The sequence below is a fragment of the Chlorocebus sabaeus genome, chromosome 25 (genome assembly GCF_047675955.1).
Source record: "Chlorocebus sabaeus isolate Y175 chromosome 25, mChlSab1.0.hap1, whole genome shotgun sequence".
NCBI lineage: Eukaryota > Metazoa > Chordata > Mammalia > Primates > Cercopithecidae > Chlorocebus > Chlorocebus sabaeus.
In genome coordinates this window covers 81,528,655-81,548,000 of record NC_132928.1, presented here as the reverse complement: position 1 = coordinate 81,548,000, position 19,346 = coordinate 81,528,655, and the positions used below count along the sequence as shown (strand labels likewise).

Here is a 19,346-nt window from a genome sequence, read left to right as displayed (position 1 = left end):
GTCTGAAATCCCTTTCTGTCTTCATTGTAGATTTCTTCTCTATTTGTTTGTTGAACTGAATCCCTCTTTTCTTTTATGTCAATTTAACCTGCCTTGTTCCTTTGTCATTGCAAAAAAGAAAAACAAAGTCTAGCTACACTCACCTACCTACTCAGAGTTAAGAAAGCTTCTTTTGTACATATGTAAATTATTTCATTTAAAATGAAATGAAATAAAGAATGGTATAAATCAGATATGGTTAAGTAATTGAACCTCAAATTCAAAATACTTCTATGAGTTTTTATTTTTGGAGACTCAGTTAGAGTAAAAAATTCTAAGAGAATCTGTTTTAGAGTGATGTTTATGGTTAATCTTTATGTGGACAAAGAATAGTAGCTAACTTTAATAGCTAATATTTATTGAGCACATATTACATAAATACTTAAAACATTTTTTTTCATTTTGAACTTCAACTATAAGTTGAGTGCCATTATGATTCTTCCCATTTTATAGTTAAGGGAAATAAAGGGTGGAAAGATTAGGAAATTTTCCCCATAATTACACACAGGGTGGGAACCAGTACTTAAACCCAGGCAGTAAGATCTAAAGTCCTCAGTTTCTAGCACTATGTTATAATACTAAAGTTCTACTGATTTTTCTAAGAGTTTACAAGCTTTATTATAAATTGAAATTAACTAATATCCAAATGTCATATAAGGACAGTTTTTCATAATATTTTGAGAAACAGAGTATAATCGTAAGAGAATATCTGCATAATTTTGTTTCTAATATAACTTCATTATAAGCATAACAATTATAGAGATTAGAGAGGCTCAAGATACATGAACCAAGAAAAAGAAAGAAGCTGTATGTTGACGTGTTACAGTATACAATTAAAAGATCTTAAATGTTTGAAGTTCTGTTATCTTTTTTGAAATAATTTAAAATAGTTCTAAATTACTGCAGAAGTTAGTGCAGAAATAGAACATTTGTACCACTACTAACTCCATAACGGTCCTAATGACTTAGCCTCAAGCGGTAAAATACTACTGTCATTTTCATAACATAAATGATTCTAGAACTATACCCTTATGTATATCAATTATCATGCAAAGAATTGCAGAAGTTTGGATTATTTTTAATACTTTAACTACACATTCTGAAATAAGAATATTGTTCTAATAATTTATAGGATATATTTCCTTCTTTAATTTTTGTCAAATGGCATAGGATTTAAAAAATAGGTACTGATTATGGTGACTATGGTGAGAGTCGTCAGACTGCTATTTCTTGCATGAAATAGGGTTCATTACCTCCCTTAGTGGTAGTTTGTCGCCACAGTGTCTGCTCTGCCAGTTAAAAACTCACTTGGAAAGGAAGGATGTTGGGTAGTAGATAAAGAGGCAAGGGCCTCACAGACAGATTTAAGTGCTCTTCTGTGTTTGAATTAAAAGAAAATGTGGTTCTGTGTTTTAATTAAAAGATAGTGTTTCAAAGGAATTTGATTAGAGAACCCAGAAGTGCCTAATCTTGGTCAACCAAGCTACCATTCTCGTATGCCTTGTCAAGTACGTGAAGGGGCATAGCATCAAAGGATAAAAAGCCAAGTGAGAGTCAAAGTTCTGCTTAATTTTTAACTGACTAGCATAGGCCTCTCTGGGATCAACTGGCTGTAATCTCATGATTTACATTTAAAGTATAAGCAGTGCCTTCTGCTTTCCCATTACGTTTGACTCCAGTTCTTGGGATTGTATCACCTAATTCCTGGCTGCAGTAACTCATACCAATGGCTAGTATCCAGAGAAAAAGAGAAGGAAAAAAAGACAATGGCCAGACCTGCTGAAATCTCATGATTTCACACTGCATGAATCTGCTTATTTAAAAGGGAGAAGTGATATAACCAATGTGGAAGTTGACTAATAACATTAGCTCCACCTCTTCTCATGAGAAAGAGCGCCGGAAGAAGTGGGCAGAGATGGAGGCAGAGGAGTGAACTTCATCAGAGCTGTTCTCTTTTTACCTACTTGGTTTTGCTGTTACATTGTAAATGTATCTGGAATTTATCTTTTTTGACCAAATATGCTAATACTGTGGTATTCTTAGAAGTTCTTTATGTTTCTCATTGATTATATGTTTATTTTTAATCTAATCTGTGGTCTAGACAATGTCTTATATTCTGGCGTGCCTGATTTGAACACATTTATTAAGCACTTGTTATGTATACCCCTGTATCTCTTAACCTGAAACAGCCATGTAAACATGTAAAGGGAAGAGTATAACTGTAAAATATTTCCCCAATAAATTCTTAAGATCAAGCTTTGGAGGAGGATTTTTTTTCTGGAGAGTATTCATACTCCTGTTTTTTTCATTAAAGACTTACTGTATCTTTTTCCATAACATCATTCAGAAGAACAAAACATTTTGTAATAGCTTACATTTCATTTGTGAAGACTGCACAATTATTGTGTGTACCATTCTGAACATGAGCATTTGATAGCAAAGATACCTTACCTTTTTAATTTCCTCAAGTTTTGTCAAAATAGATGTGAAATCTGTTTCTGATTTTATCACATACAGTGCTTTTTAACTAATAATAATTTCTATGTAAGTTCCCTTAATTCCCTTTTTCTAAAAAAAGATTGAGAGTCAAACTGACAAGCTGTGAAGTTCAGAGTGAAGGCTGTCATACTTTTTTTCTTTTTTAACCTCATTGCCCTAAGAATTGCAATTTTACTACTATTTATTTATTTTTATTTGAGACAAGGTCTCACTCCCATCACGTAGGCTGGAGTGCAGAGGCACAATCATGACTTACTGCAGCCTTGATTTCACAGGCTCAGGTGATCCTCCCAACTCAGCCTCCCAAGTAGCTGGAACTACAGGCACCTGACACCGCACTTGGCTAATTTTTGTATTTTTTTGTAGAGACAGGGTTTTGCCATGTTGCCCAGGCTGGTCTCAAACTCATGCCCTCAAGTGATTCCCCTGCCTTGGCCTTTCAAATTGAGCCACCACACCCAGTCAAGAATTGCAATTCTTACAAAATATAGTAAAATTTTATAATTAAATATTGCCTTTCATCTGAAAATGTCATAAAGGATTTTACAAATTGTTTTCTAATTTTTACCCCACCAATAATTCAGTTTCATTTTCTATGCTATTTAGTAATAGGGCACAGCAAGTATTATTTTCTAGTGCTTTTAAATAAAAAATGAGGAACATACTGTCCAAGTGAAACTTTGAGCAATAAATTGACATTCTGGCCTGGTTATGAAGATAATGTTTCTGAGTTACTTGCCATATGTATTAGGGTTCTCTAGAGGGACAGAACTAATAGTGTGTGTGTGTGTGTGTGTGTGTGTGTGTGTGTATGGAGCTTATTAAGGAGTATTAAACTCCCACAGTCACAAGGTCCCACAGTAGGCCATCTGCAAGCTGAGGAGCAAGGAAGCCAGTTTGAGTCCCAGTGCTGAAGAACTTGGAGTCGAGAGCAGGAAGCATCCAGCACGGCAGAAAGATGTAGGCTGGGAGGCTAAGCCAGTCCAGCGTTTTCACATTTTTATGCCTGTTTTATATTCTAGCCACACTGGCAGCTGATTAGATGATGCCCACCCGGGTTAAGGTGGGTCTGCCTTTCCCAGCCCACTGACTGAAATGTTAATCTCCTTTGGCAGCACCCTCACAGATACACCCAGGATCAGTATTTTGCATCTTTCAATACAATCAAATTGACGCTCGGTATTAACCCTCATACTGTGGAACAAACTACCTCAAAATTTAATGTCTTAAAACAATAGCCATGTAAATATCTCATGATTGTGTAGTTGGGGCCGTTCTGCTGCTCTTGCGTGCGTGGCTCTCAAGCAGCTGCCTACAGCTGATACATGGGTGGGCTGGAAAATCCAACAATACCTTCCTTACGTGTCTGGGGCCTTGGTGCTGACTGTTGGTTGTGGTGTGTTGGTTCTCCTCCACTTGGCCTCTCTCGGAGTGGTAATTTTTCTTCCAAGGTCTCTCCATATGGCCTCTCTCTCCAGGATAACGTGGACTAACTAACAGCATTAGAGCTGACTTTCTAGAGCTTTCCGAGAGAGAACGCATAAACTGCCAGCCTTAACGGCTTTGTCTGTTACTGGCATAGTATCAGTTTGATCATATTATGTGTTCAAAGCAAGATACAGAGATAGCCCAGGGAGAGAGAAAGTTGACTCCACCCCTTTATGGAAGAGTAGAATGTGCATACAGGGAGAAATTGGAATTTGTGGCAGCCATCTTTGCAGACTACCTAGCATAAATAGCTTGTTATGTAGTATTCCTTGATTTTTTCCATTCTATTAATGCAATTAAATCTATCTAATATTACCTATTATTTGTTCAAACGACACTAGCTGATTTACCATATTTGATATTTAGAGCTACATGTTTGATTTTTAGTTGAATTAATATATCTTATTATTTTCCCTGCTGTCTCTTTGCTACTTTATGTTTTCCTTTGAACTAGAGATATTATTGAATGTAAGACACTGTAATTTGACATTTGGAGAAAATTATCAAAATTATGAACAGCAAAAAATGTTGAAAGTAAATGTAGGCATTAATTTCTAAAATTTTAAGAATTTGTATATAAGATACATGAGAGATACTGGCATGTGGTTTTCTTGCATTATTTTCCTCTAATTTTGGTATTGTTAAAAAATTGGCTTTCAGCCTGGGAGACCACATGGGTTCTTGGCTTTACACAAGAAGGAATTCAAGAGCAAGCAACAGAATAAAGTGAAAGCAAGTTTATTAAGAAAGTAAAAGAATAAAAGGTGACTACTCCATAGGCAGAGCAGCCCTGAAGGCTACTGGTTGACTGGTTGGCTATTTTTGTGGTTATTTTTTAATTATATGCTAAACAAGGGGTAGATTTTCTGGTGAAGGGGCAGGGAATTCCCAGAACTGACAGTTTCCCCCCTTTTCAGACCATACAGGGTAACTTCCCGAGATGCCATGGCATTTGTAAACTGTCATGGCACTGATGGGAGGTTCCTTTGGCAAGATAATATATTATAATTAATGTATAATGAACACTGGGGACAACCAGAAGGCACTTTCATAGCCATCATGGTTTTGGTGAGTTTCGACTGGCTTCTTTACCATATCCTGTTTTTCCAGCAGGGTCTTTGTGTCCTGCATCTTATGAAACCAGACCTGCCACCCTCCTATCTCAGTATCAGGATGATACTTGTCTCAGAATGAATGAGAAGTATTCCTCATTTTAATTTTCAGGAAGAGTTTGTATAAAATTGGTGTTATTTATTCATTAAATGTTTGTAGAATTCACCAGTGAAACCATCTGGGCCTGGAGTTTTCTTTGGTGAAAAGTGTTTAACCACAAACGCAGTTTTTCTTAATAAATACGGGGTTATCAAATTATCTGTTTCTTCTTAGGTGAGCTTTCATAGCTTGAGACTTTCTAGCAATTTGTTCATTTCATCAAAGGTGTCAATTTTATTGTCAAAATGCCATTTATATTCTCTTAGTTTCTTTTAATATCTGTAAAATCTGTAGTGATGCTACCTCTGTCATTCCTGATATTGGTAATTTGTGTCTTCTCTCTTTATTTTTCTGACCAACCTGGCCAGAGGCCTATCAATTCTTATTGATGTTTTAGAACTAGCTTTTGGTTTCACTGATTTTTTTCTCTACTGTTTTTCTTTTAAAAATTTAATGGATTTCTGCTCTGATTTTTACCATTTTCTTCTAATTCTTTTGGGTTAACTTGCTTTTTTTTAAGTTAAGGTAGAAGCTGAAGCCATTGATTTGGAACATTTCTCAGGTTTACTTTAGATAAATGATGAACAGAAAAAAAAAGTTATAAAAGGCACTAAAATTTTCAATGACTTGTAATTTCAAGATAAAACCCAAATACTTGTTTTTATATTTATAAACCTCTAAACTGAGTTTAAATTTAAGTAAACTGATCATATACAATCACCTTTTCTTCTGTGAAAAAACCTATTAATATGAAAGTAAAAGAATTTCGAAAGGAGGCAAGTCCACAAAAATGAAAAGCTGGGTCGGGGAGGGGCTTTAGGGCACCAGTGCTTTCAAAAGTTTGTAAGTTTCTGGAAGAATGTTGATAGAGCAGAGCAGGAAAAGAGTACACAGAGGAGACTGTAGAGAACAAGTGCACATGTGCTTGGCAAAATTCTCAGAATTACCTGACTTAAGAAGGAGAAGTGAAACTGAAAACAGGCAGATTAATTAAAGATACTTTTCTTAGGGCTCCCTGCCTTGCTGTTCTGAATTGCATCAAGTACTCTCTCAGGAATAACAACTGCTTTCTTTGATTTATTTTAACTGAAGTATACGAAGTTCTCAACATTGCTTATGAATATATCCTATATTTCTCTCTGTCTTGGATTTTATCTTTATTTTGCTAGAGTAAACTCTCAGATAGCTCCTTCCAAAGCATTGCTTTTTTAGGCATATTTGGAAATGTTTGTGTGGAACATTTTTGATTATCACATTTTCTGGGGGTAGCAGCACTACTAAATCCTTGAAAACTTGAGTCCTTAAAAATGAGTGAAAATAATTTTTTTCCTCCTTTGCCCTTTTACATAACTGATAATTTGGCTGAGGAATTCTAGTTTCAAAATCATTTTCTCCAACATCTGAGAACTGCTTAAATTATTTTCAGCATCCATGGTTGCTAATGAGACAGCCAATGCCAGTCTGATTCTTTTTCATTTAAATGTACTTATAAATTGGTAAAATTTGTTTTTGAGTGGATATTGCAAACACATACTTATATGCTAACAAATAAATTGCATCAAATACTTCATATTATATTTTTTTAATTTGTATTTTTCAGACAATGAATGATTTTGACTATTTGAAACTACTAGGTAAAGGCACTTTTGGGAAAGTTATTTTGGTTCGAGAGAAGGCAAGTGGAAAATATTATGCTATGAAGATTCTGAAGAAAGAAGTCATTATTGCAAAGGTAACTGATTATTAAAGTTGATTACTAAATTTTTGTTTGCAGTGTACATGTGTTTGTGGGCTCATGAATTTACATGCTAATGTATGCAAGTTCCATTAAACAACCAAAATATGGTTGTAGACTACTGCTACAGTAATTTTTGTGTATTCATATTTGTAATTTTACAAGTTTTCAGACATTTATAATATCTGTGTATTACATACTAAAGCTATTCTCTTGAGGAAATAGAAATGTTTATGTTTGTGTGTTTGGGAGAATGTTTTGTGGTCTATATCGTAATTATACTAGGGTTGCTTTTTAATGTTTTCCCCTATTGTCCTGAATTTCTTATTAAGATTGACTAGAGTAGTGTAGATGATTTTTACTAATAAATTCTAAAGCTTATATAACACCGAATGGAAAAACATACTAAATAGAGTTGAAAATACTAGAATGGTGAAATTAAATTATTTTAGGAAGACTTACTTCCCACCCCCATACCTTTATTCAGCTTAGACGTTTTTAAATAAATAACATATTAATGATGTCAGTTCTCACTCAGAGTTCTGAACAAAATCCCAATTCCCTCAGGAGATATACTTTACAAATTGCTTTATGTCTTACTTAATTCAACAAATGACATAAATCACTGTTATACTTTATGGACTACTTTAACTTCCAGTTATTTGCAACTATAGCTTCCTCATCTGGAGTGTTTTGCCCCATACACATTGTGAAACTTTGTTTCCCCATCTTTGTACATTTGTTTTGATGTCAACTCCTTTACAAGTCAGTAGCCCTATTGGAAAGAACATTGACTTTGGAGTCATACACATCTAGGTTCACATCTCACCTAATAGTCTTTAACAACCAGTAATTTTTAAAGCAGTACTTTGGGGAAGTACTGCTGTCTTAGGGGCATTTGGAAATGTTCACGGGGGGCACGTATTTACTTATCACAGTAACTGAGGAGGAGGGATACTTCTGACAGTTACCAGGTAGAAGCCAAATGTGCTAAATACCTTGCAGTGTGTTGGGCAGCCAATCAGAGCCTTAGTTTTTTTCATTTAAATTGATATAATAAAACCTCTGGACAGGAATATTTTGAGGATTAGGATATGTAAGGTATTTAGCATCCTAGCTGGCACTTATTATTAATTAAGTGATATTTTCTGGGAGGTAGTATAATGTCGGGTAGGTTTTGCCGCTTAGTAAGTGATCCAACTTTTCATGACTTTATTTTCTTATCTGTAGAGTGGAGCTAATAGTAGTACCTGCCTCATATGGTTATTTTCAGGGTTAAATGAATAGATAAGTGTAGTAGTACATGCCATCACTATTAAATAAACTTAATAAATTAAATTACAAATCAAATGAAAATATGCTATTGTTATAAATTTTTGCTATAATTATTTAATATCTACTGTGTATTATTACTACCTACTGTGTATCAAGCATCAGTAAATATCTGTTCCATTCTGTTTTTTTCTTTTATATACTAGCCACACTTGTATCCCACTATTTAATTTCTATTCATCAGACTGGGGAATATCCTATTAGATACTGTCTTATCTCACTACTTAACTTTTCTGAGTAACCCTACAGAATTGGGTATATTTCACAAATGATAGACTATTCTGATTGATGTAGTACCCTGCTGCTTTCTCCCAACAACTCTGTTTATCATTTCTTGATAGAAAATATGCTCATTTATAGCAAAATGATTAACACTATGAAGATGTGGGGTGTGACAAGACCTGGGATTTGGTTCCTGATGTGCCTGCCCTTCTCAGAGCAACATATCAGGGAAGAAATGATGTTGATACCTTTTTACTGGTGATGTTAACTTTGATTGCTTGACTACAGTGGTGTCTACTGTGTTTCTTCACTTTAAAGTTGCTATTTTTCCATTCAAAACTAAGTAGTATCTTAGAGGAAATACTCTGAGACTATATAAATAACGTATTTTTTCTTAAACTTTTATGTACTAATTTTAACATCCATATCAGTGGATTTTGCCCATAATAATTTATTACTGTTGTGTTCTAATGGTGATTTTCTATTTTCCTCATTCCTTATACATTCTTAGTCAATTAAGCTAAAGGTTTATCAGTTTCGTTAATCTTTTCAAAGAACCAACTTTTGACTTTGTTGATTTTTCTCTACTTTATCTGTCTTTGCTTTAATCTTTATTTATTTATTTTTCCTTCTGCTTGCTTTGGGTTTAGTTTATTTTTTTCCTAGTTCCTTAAGTTATAGATTGTTGATTTGTGATCTCTCTTATTTAGTTTAAGCATTTATGGCTTTGAATTTCTCACTTAGCACTGCTTTTGCGGCATCCCATAAATTTTAGTCTGTCGTGTTTGTGTTTTCATTCGTCTCAAAGTATTTCTAATTTCCTTTGTCATTGATTGTGTCTGTTGTTTAATTTCTACAAATTTGGGAATTTTCTTATTTTCTTTATATTATTCTAACTTCATGTTGTAGTTGGAGAAGATACTTTGTATTTGTCTTTTAAAGTTTGTTGAGACTTAATTTGTAATCCAACATATGGTCTATCCTGGAGAATGTCCCCTGTGCACTTGAAAATACTGTAGAGTCTGTTGTTAGGTAGAGTATTTTGTGTATCTTTAATAGAGCATTTTGTGTATATCTCTTAGATTTAATTGCTTCATTGAGTTGTTGAAGTCTTCTATTGCTTTACTTATTTCTGTCTGGTTGTTGTATTCATTATTGAGAGTGTAGGGTGTTGAAATCTCCAACTATTAATGTAAAATGGTCATTGCTTTCTACAGTTCTTTCAGTTTTTGCCTCATATATTTTGATGGTCTTGTTATTAGGTATGTAAGTGTTCATAATTGTTATATCTTGCTCTATTAACTCTTTTATTAATAATATTTTTTGGTCTTTTCTGGCCTTTTCATTTAAAGTCTGTTTTGTCTGATATTAATATAGCTACCCGTTTTCTCTTTTGGTTACTATGGTAGTACCCCCTTTAGCTGCAGTTTTGCTTTTCATAGTTTAAGTTATCCTGAATCAACCACAGCCTAAATATAGATGAGTATAGTAAAATAAGATATTTTGAGAGAGAGACCACATACATCACAATAACTTTTATCACAATATATTGTTATAATTTTTCTATTTTATTTTGTTGTTAATTTACTTTTAATAGTAGCTGTTAATCTACTTTAATATCCATTTATAAAGGATGTGCCTAATTTACAAATTAAACTTTATCATACGTAGTATGTATAGGAAAAAAACATGGTATATGCAGTTGGCGCTCCATATTCTACATCCATGGATTCAACCAATGTGGATTTAAAATACTCAGAAATAATATGGGAAGATGTGCATAGATTATATGCAAATACTATGCTATTTGATATTAGGGACTTGAGCTTCTGTGGATTTTATTATCTGCAGGGGGATTTTGAAACCAATCTCCCATGGGTATCAAGGAATGACTTTATAGAATTTGGTACTATCCATGGTTTTAGGCATCTACTGGGATCTTGAAACATATCCTCCACTGATAAGGGGAACTGCTTGAAACATATCCTCCACTGATAAGGGGAACTGCTTGAAACATATCCTCCACTGATAAGGGAAATTTTTTTTTTTTTCTCTTTCACTTTTACCCTGTTTTTGGCTTTTGGAGACAGCATGGAGTTGGATCGTGCTTTTTGTTTGTTTGTTTAATCGACTTTCCCAGTCTCTTTCTTTTGATTGGAGAGTTTAATCCATTTACATTTAAAGTGAGTCCTGATAAGGACTTACTTCTGTCTTTTTGCTATTTATTTTCTATATGCCTCATTGCTTTTTGTCCTTCTTTTGTGTTTAATTGATTCTACATAAATGCCTTCTTTTGTGGTTGATTTTTGAGTGAAACATTTTAATTCTCTTCTCATTTCCTGTTGTGTATATTCTATAGCTATTTTCTTTGTATAGATTATATTTAATATCCTGAAGTTACAGTACTCTAATTTGTATTTATACCACCTGAACTTTACTAACCCTCAAAAACTCTACTTCTTTACAATTCTGTACTCACTCCTTTCAATTGGAGGAAGTTATAGTACTCTAATTTGAATTTATACCACCTGAACTTTACTAACCCTCAAAAACTCTACTTCTTTACAATTCTGTACTCAGCCCTTTCAATTGGTGGTGTCTTTAAATTGCATCTTTATGCATTGTGTGTCCAAAAACGAGACTACTAATTTTTTAATGCGTGAGTCTCTTTAATCATGTAGAAAACAAAAAGTGGTATTACAACACAAACTTACAGTAATACTAGCTTTTATAATTTTTATGTATTTAGCTTTACCAGATCTTTAATTCTTCATCTGGCTTTAAGTGACTGTCTAAAGTCACAGGTTTATATTTAAACCTGAAGGGACTCACTATAGCTTTTCTTGTAATACAGGTCCAGTGCTAATGAACTCCCTCAGTTTCTGTTTACCTAGGACTATCTTAATACCTCCCTCATTTTTGAAAGATAATTTTGCTGGATTCTTGCTTTACTTGTTTTCCTTCAGCACTTTGAATGTATCAACCAATCGCCTTCTGGCCTTCGGTGTTTCTGATGAGAAGTCTTCGATAATCTTATTAGGGATCCCTTGTATTTGATGATAAACAAGCAAAACAGACTCATTACTGATATGGAAAAAGTTCGAGTGGTCTTGATAGAAGATCAAACCAGCTGCAATATTCCCTTAAGCCAAAGCCTAATCTAGAGCAAGGCCTTAATTCTCCCAATTCTTTGAAGGGTGAGAGAGGTGAGGAAGCTGCAGAAGAACAGTTGGAAGCTAGGAAAGGTTGGTGTGTGAGCTTTAAGGAAAGACACCATCTCTATAGCATAAAAGTGCAATGTGAAACCACAAGTGCTGACACAGAAGCTGCAGCAAGTTATCCAGAGATCTGGCAAAATAATTGTTGAAGATGACTACACGAAACCACAGATTTTCCTTGTAGATGAACCTAGGACTTTCTTAGAAAGGAGAAGTCAGTGCCTGGCTTTAAAGCTTCCAAGGGCAGATTGACTCTCTCAGTAGTGGCTATGCAGTTGGTGACTTTAAGTTGAAGCCATTGCTCCTTTACCATTTCAAAAATCCTAGGGCCCTTAAGAATTATGGTAACTCTGCACTGCCTGTTCTCTATCAGTAAAGCAACAAAGCTTGGATGACAAACACATCTGCTTACAGTATGTTTTACTGAATATTTTAGGCCCACTGTGGAGACTTGCTCAGAAAAAAAGATTTCTTTTTAAATATTACTGCTCATTGACAATGCACCAGTTATGCAAAAGCTCTGATGGAGATATACAAGGAGATGAATGTTGTTTTTATGCCTGCTGACCGAGTGTCAGTTCTGCAGCTCATTATCAATGTCCATTCTGCAACCCATTATTTCAACTTTCAAGTCTTATTATTTAAGAAATACATTTTGTAATAGATAGTAATTACTGCCATAGATAGTAATTCCTCTGCTGATAGATCTGGGGAAAGTTAATTGAAATCCTTCTGGGAAAGATTCACCATTCTAGATGTCTTGAAAAACATTCAGGCTTCATGGAAGGAGGTCAGAATATCAACATTAATAGGAGTTTGTAAGAAGTTGATTCCAGTCTTCGTGGATGAGTTCGAGGAGTTAAAGACTCCAGTGGAGGAAGTAACTGCCGATGTGGTAGAAATAGTAAGAGAACTAGAATTAGCAGTGGGGCCTGAAGATAGGACTGAATTTTATCAGGCCCATGATAAAACATGAACAAATGAGGATTTGCTTCTTATGGTTGAGCAAATAAACTGGTTTCTTGAGATAGAATCTACTTTTTGAGAAGATGCCACGGACATTGCTGAAATAACAGCAAAGGATTTAGAATCTTACATAAAGTTAGTTGATAAAGCAGTGGCAGGTTGTGAAAGGATTGACTCCAATTGTGAAGAAAGTTTTGTTGTGGGTAAGCAGCATGGCATGAGAAAGAGAAACTTTTCTTGGAAGAAAAAGCCAATATGGTAAACTTCATTGTTTTCTCATTTTAAGAAATTGCCACACCGGGCATGGTGGCTCATGCCTGTAATCCCAACACTTTGGGAGGCCAAGGTAGGCAGATAACTTGAGGTCAGGAGTTCAAGACTAGCCTGGCCAACATGGTGAAACCCTGTCTCTACTAAAAATACAAAAATTAGCTGGGTGTGGTGGCGGGTGCCTGTAATCCCAGCTACTCGGGAGGCTGAGGCTTGAGAATTGCTTGAATGCCAAGATCGTGCCACTGGGTGACAGAGCAAGACTTCGTCTCAAAAAAAAAAAAAGAAAAAAAAGAAAAAAAAGAAATTGCCACAGTCACTCTCACCTTTGGCAACTGCCACCCTGATCACTCAGCAGCCATCAGCATCAAGACAAGACCTTCTGCCAGCAAAAAGATAACGACTTGCTGAGGGCTCAGATGACCCTTCGCCTTTTTTGGCAATCAAGTATTTTTAAATTAAGGTATGTACATTTCTTTAGACATAGTGCTGTTACACACTTAATAGACTACAGTATAGTGTAGTGTAAACATAACTTTTATATGCACTGGGACACCACAAAGTTAGTGTGACTTGTTTTATTGCAATACTCTTGTTGTGGTGGTCTGGAATGAAACCTGAAGTATGCCTGTATGGGGGAGGGAAAAAAGGCTATTTGGTTGAGACATGAAACATTGTTTCTTGAGAAACCCAGGTCTATTGATGTAGTGTAACCTTTCCTTCATTACAGGTCTGACCATGCTATTTGGTTGTCCCATGAATAATATTCATTTACTTATACCATCGCAAACACCAAATTAGTGTTCAGTTTTTAGAATTTATCAAAAGACAAAGCACCAAAGACTCAAGTATGGTTACAGAACAGACTGAAAATGTTAAAAACCCTGTCATTGTAAAAGAAATGCTATAGTTGATGGATGTCAGCTGAAAGCATGTTATAGTTTAAAAAAAAAACAAAACAAAACAACAAGAATGAATTGGCGGCCAGAGACAGAGGGTGATGGAGCCATCAGGGTTGCAAAGGCAGAAGTTGATGGAGCCACCATGGGCCTAGAGGATAGAAATGCAAATTACTGAGGATTAGTTATAGACCTTGAAATCGAATTTCCCCTGCTGGGTTTAGAACTTGCTTGGAATCAGTGATGTTTTTATTTCTTCCATCTTCTCCCTTTCTGAATTGGAATATCTATCCTAGGCCTTTCTACCATTGTGTTTTGGAAGCAGATAACTTGTTTTCTAGTGTGAGAGGTCCACAGATTTAGAGGAATTTTGTCCCAGGATGGATTATGTACAGAGTCTCACCCATTCCTGATTGAATGATAACACTTGGGACTTGTGAGCTGATGATACTTAAATGAGATTTTGGACTTAGACTTGATACTGTATTGGTTGAGACTTTTGAGACTTTTGGGGATATTGGGATGGGGTGAATGTTAGGATGGAATGAACTATAGTGGGTTGAGTGGTAGCCCCTAAAATAATATGTTCACATCCTATTCCCTGGAACCTATTAACTCTTGCTTTATTTGGAAAAAGGGTGTATGCATATATAGTTATGCAGATAAAATTAAGTTAAGAATCTTAAGTAGATCATCCTTGCTTATCCGAGAGGGACCTAAATCTAATGAGAAACGTCCTTGTTGGAGTGATGCAAATAGAGATTTCACCTACATAGAGGAGAAGGTGATATAAAGGTGGCAGAGGTTGGAGTGATGCAGCTTCAAGCCAGGAAATGTCAAGGACTGCCAGCAGCTTCCAGAAACTAAGAGAAAGGCATGGAATGGATTCTTCTTCAGAGCCTCTGGAGGGATCATGTCTCTGCCAGTCTTGATTTTGTACTTCTGGTCTCCAGAACTATGAGAAATTTTTTGTGATTTGTTTTGTTTTGTTTTGTTTTGTTTTGTTTTTTGAAATGGAGTTTCGCTCTTATTGCCCAGGCTGGAGTTCAATGGCACGATCTCGGCTCACTGCAACCTCTGCCTCCTGGGTTCAAGGGATTCTGCTGCCTCAGCCTTCTGAGTAGCTGGGATTACAGGCATGTGCCACCAGGCCTGGCTAATTTTGTATTTTTAGTAGAGATGGGGTTTCTCCATGTTGGTCAGGCTGGTCTCAAACTCCCGACCTCAGGTCATCTGCCCACCTCGGCCTCCCAAAGTGCTGGGATTACAGGTGTGAGCCACCGCGCATGGCCAAGTTTTTGTTGTTTTAAGCCATCAAGTTTTGGTGGTGTTTTATTATAGAGGCCACAGGAAATGAATACAGTCAGGTACCCAGAAATGTGAACTTTTCCACCTTTGGAAGGGATATCTGAATCAGATTGCCTGCAGTAATAGTAGTCTACTAAGTGCCTCTTCCCCAGTGCCTTCATATTCTTTCAGAGTTGAATTGCATAGTTACCGAGCTAGAGGACTCTCTTGACTACTAGGCAGTGCAGCTGCATTCACTGTTAGCTCCACATGTGGTGAAGGCACAGTCCATCCCATTAGGCCCTTAGGAGTTCTGGAATAATGGTTGAAAAGTCTAATTAGAGTTTCTTGCTTAGGGATCATTCCTGCTTTGGGCATCCACAATTGTCTTGCAACTCCCAGGACCACTGCATTATGTAGGAGAAAGGAAAGTTGAGGTGATGTAGCTAAAAATTCTGTAGTGATAACATCATGCTCCTCTACCCCTTCCTCCCCATGTCCAGAAAAGTGGAGGAATCTATGGAGCAGGGACCTTCCTTTAGCCATCCTCAGGTTGAGTGTGAGCATACATTTGTGAAGCATACATTTGTTTAGCCAACAAATGTTTCTATTTCCCGTTCCTATTCTCTATCAGACTGTTACTCTGAGGATGATATCTGACATGATACGTCTATTTGATATGATAAGGCGCAGTACCTTCTGTTCCAGTCATCTTACAGTATTTTGAGCTTTTGTATCTACCATTGGTTATGCAAAGCTCAATCCAGTGTAAATGTCTATTTCCAAGAATGACCATTTATAGTCTCCTGGGGATAGTGGCAGTAGCTCAGTGTAGTGTACTTGCCAACTATGTATGGGAGTGGGGGGACTTTTTTCTTGGGAATATATGCCATAGTCATCTGCAGTCTCTCTCCCTTTCTGGCAGACAGGATGGCTCTTTCTGGAATTTTGTGCATCAGAGGGTACAAAAGGAATACATCACTGGCCAGCCCATCTCTGCATTGCTGCATATCTCCCATATCTACTCATTTTGGGGACCCAGATAGCCACCTCAGACAAGCATGCTGGGACATCCACTTGCTGGTTCCAATCATCTCCTGATCCTGAAAGAAGTTGTTTTGATGACCATCAACATGTCCTACTTTAATTCACTCCTTAAATTCCCATAATGCTTCTCATAGAGCCATGCCTCATTAGTAATCCAACCATTTATTATTTATTTTATTTATTTATCTATTTTGAGATGGGGTTTCGCTCTTGTTGCCCAGGCTGGAATGCAATGACACAAACTCAGCTCACTGCAACCTCCATCTCCCAGGTTCAAGAGATTCTCCTGCCTCAGCCTCCCAAGTAGCTGAGATTACAGGCATTCACCACCACACCTGGCTAACTTTTTGTGTTTAGCAGAGACGGGGTTTCACCATGTTCGTCAGGCTGGTCTCAAACTCCTGACCTCAGGTGATCCACCTGCCTTGGCCTCCCAAAGTGCTGGGATTACAGGCATGAGCCACCATGCCTGGCACATGCATTTAATAGTCTAGTTTTTCACTGCCTATCAGCCTGAGCATATGGCCAGGCAAATGGCTACAGCCCATTCATGGGTGTACATCCACACATCAGGGTTATGTTTGTTTAGTTCTTCCATCATTGCAAGGAAAACAGTGTACAACTGAGCCCTTTGAGCTGATTTGTTCTTCGATCAGTTTCACATCAGTCATTCATAGTGTGACAGCCTTCCAAACAGGATGCTGGCTGATTACCTTTGAACTGCCATCATCTGTAAAACAAACCACTTTTTGGTGGTCAGTGAGAGCTCTTTGTGAGACACTAACATTTGAAAAGTAGGATGTGGCAATAGGATCTGGTAGCTTCACAGATGGTTCCAAAGTTGGTCTAGAAGAAAAGAGGAGGCCAAGCGTGATGACTCATGGCTGTAATCTCAACATTTTGGGAGGCCAAGGCAGGAGAATCGCTTGAGTCCAGGAGTTCACACTCAGCCTGGGCAACATAGTGAGACCCTCATCTCTACAAAAAATAAAAATTATCCAGGTGTGGTTGCATGCACCTGGTAATACTAGCTACTCAGTTGGCTGAGATGTGGGATTGCTTGAGCCTGGGAGGTCAAGACTGCAGTGAGTTGTGATTGCCCCCACAGTATTCAGAGTGGGTGATACAAAGTGAGACCCTGTCTTTAAAAAAAAAAAAAAAAAAAAAAAAAAAAAAAAAAAAAAAAAAGATTTTCTTCTATCGAATATGGTAAGTATCTTCTTGCATTCCTCAGCACATTCCTGTTAAGCCATTTTCATTTTGTTACAGGCACTCGTTAGAGTGTTTCTCTGACATTACCCAAGACATGGGTATTTTAAGTTTTAGGATTATGTTATATGCTTTAGTCATAAAGACAGTTTCAGTTAATGCCCAGTAGCATCGTCTCTCTAATGATGTGTTCTCTTTTATCGTCTCTCTAATGATGTGTTCTATACTTTCTTGTCTGGCCCACGATGCCAGTGGTTGCTGCTGGACAGCATTCATGGGCTTTTTGCCATAAGCTCCAGTCTGTTTAAGTATGAGTTGCAGATACTTCTAAAATCATATCTGAGTGTATATCATAAGGACCCAAAGGCATTAATTGATCCACTGCAACTTAGATAATAGCCTGCTGTAGTTTAGGTCTCCATTCATATATGTTCTTTCAGGTAGTTTTACGGATTGAATTTAGCACTAGTCCCCAGATACAGAATTTTTCTTCTGCAAAACTCAAACAAACCAGGTGCAGTGGATGCTTCTTGCTTACTTTCATGGTTATGTAATAACAGCAATTTAATTTTAGTTGCCTGTAGAATGTTATGGGTGGTTCCTGCCCAGGTTATTCGTAAGAATTTCAGTTTGGTAGACCCTGGGGTATTTGCTGGATTTATCCTCTAGCCTGTGGTATTCCTGTGAGCCCCCACTATTTTCAGGTCAGCCCTAGCTTGTTCTTAGGTTTCCGGTACCGTCATCATGTCATCACTGTAGTATATTATTGTATTCTAGACCTGTATCAAGTCAAAATCCCTTCAAAACAAATTATAATAGTAAGCTGATGAGTGCAGATAAACCTGTAGCAGTGCCGTAAGTGTAAATTGGGATCATTCCCACTTGAAGGCAAAGTGCAGTTGGTTTTTTCCTGAGATTGGGACCAAGGAAAAGTATTGGCATAACAATCAGTCTCTCTCTCTCTCTCTCTCTCTCTCTTAAATTGAAACAGGGTCTCACTTTGTTACCCAGGCTAGTCTCGAACTCCTGGACTCAAGTGATCCTCCTGCCTTGGCCTCCCAAAGTGCTGGGATTACAGGTGTGAGCCACTATGTCTGGCTGAGTATGTCTCTTTTAGGTTGTTTTATTTTGAGAACTTCTGAAACCATGTCAGAGACTGCTGATGCTGTAGATGACACTACATTATTCAAGTCTTGATTATCTGCTGTGAGTTTTCATGAGTCATTCACCTTTTTCATGCACGACACAGAGAATTTGTTGGTAATAGCACTCCAGTGTTGAACATGTTGTTAATTAATGTGCTAAATCTCTTTTGGTCAACCATGATACTGTTTCAAATTAACAACCTATGTGAGCTGGGGAAGTTCCATAGATTCTCATTTAGCATGTTCTGACTGAAGGAAAAACTAGCAAGCTTTCTGCAGTATAGTAGCTGAAGCTTTCCCTGGTCAGAATAATATCCTTCCCCAAAACATACTCAGGTAATGTGGATGCAAGTACTTCACATGATTCATTCAAACATACTAATTTTCATCCAAATTTTAATTTAATCCTGTCAACCATTTCATCCTCATATCCTTTCTAATTATTGCCCCTGCTAGGACTTTAACAATAGGTTTTGGAATCAGAGGCACTGAATTTTGTGTCAGGAACCCCTGGAAGCTTTCCTTTTTACCTTCTATTGTACCTACAGGTGTGCTTATGGCCTTCAGTTCCTACTTGGAGATTACTTAAAAAAAAAAAACCCTGGTTCTGTGTCAGTCCTCATCCTGATTAATTTGGTAGCCCATCACCTCTGATGATTTGAACTGAGGTTCTTCATTGTCATTTTTGCCTCCCAGCTTGGTGCATTGCTTGAAATTAGGGTGCATAGAGTGTGTTTGTTTAGGGCCCTTCAGTGTTGGGGGACTAAGAGGAGCTCCC

At 36.9% G+C, this 19,346-nt stretch overlaps 1 protein-coding gene across 5 annotated transcripts in view; it reads left to right on the top strand.

Annotated features, from left to right (window-relative positions):
• Positions 1 to 19,346, top strand: part of AKT3 (AKT serine/threonine kinase 3) — a 359,827-nt gene that overhangs the window by 210,613 nt on the left and 129,868 nt on the right. For all 5 annotated transcript variants that reach the window (XM_007989958.3, XM_007989955.3, XM_073011887.1 and 2 more), the window contains one exon: positions 6,839 to 6,970. In XM_007989958.3, coding sequence (XP_007988149.1) covers positions 6,839 to 6,970 — 132 coding nt within the window. The remainder of the gene's footprint in view (positions 1 to 6,838; positions 6,971 to 19,346) is intronic.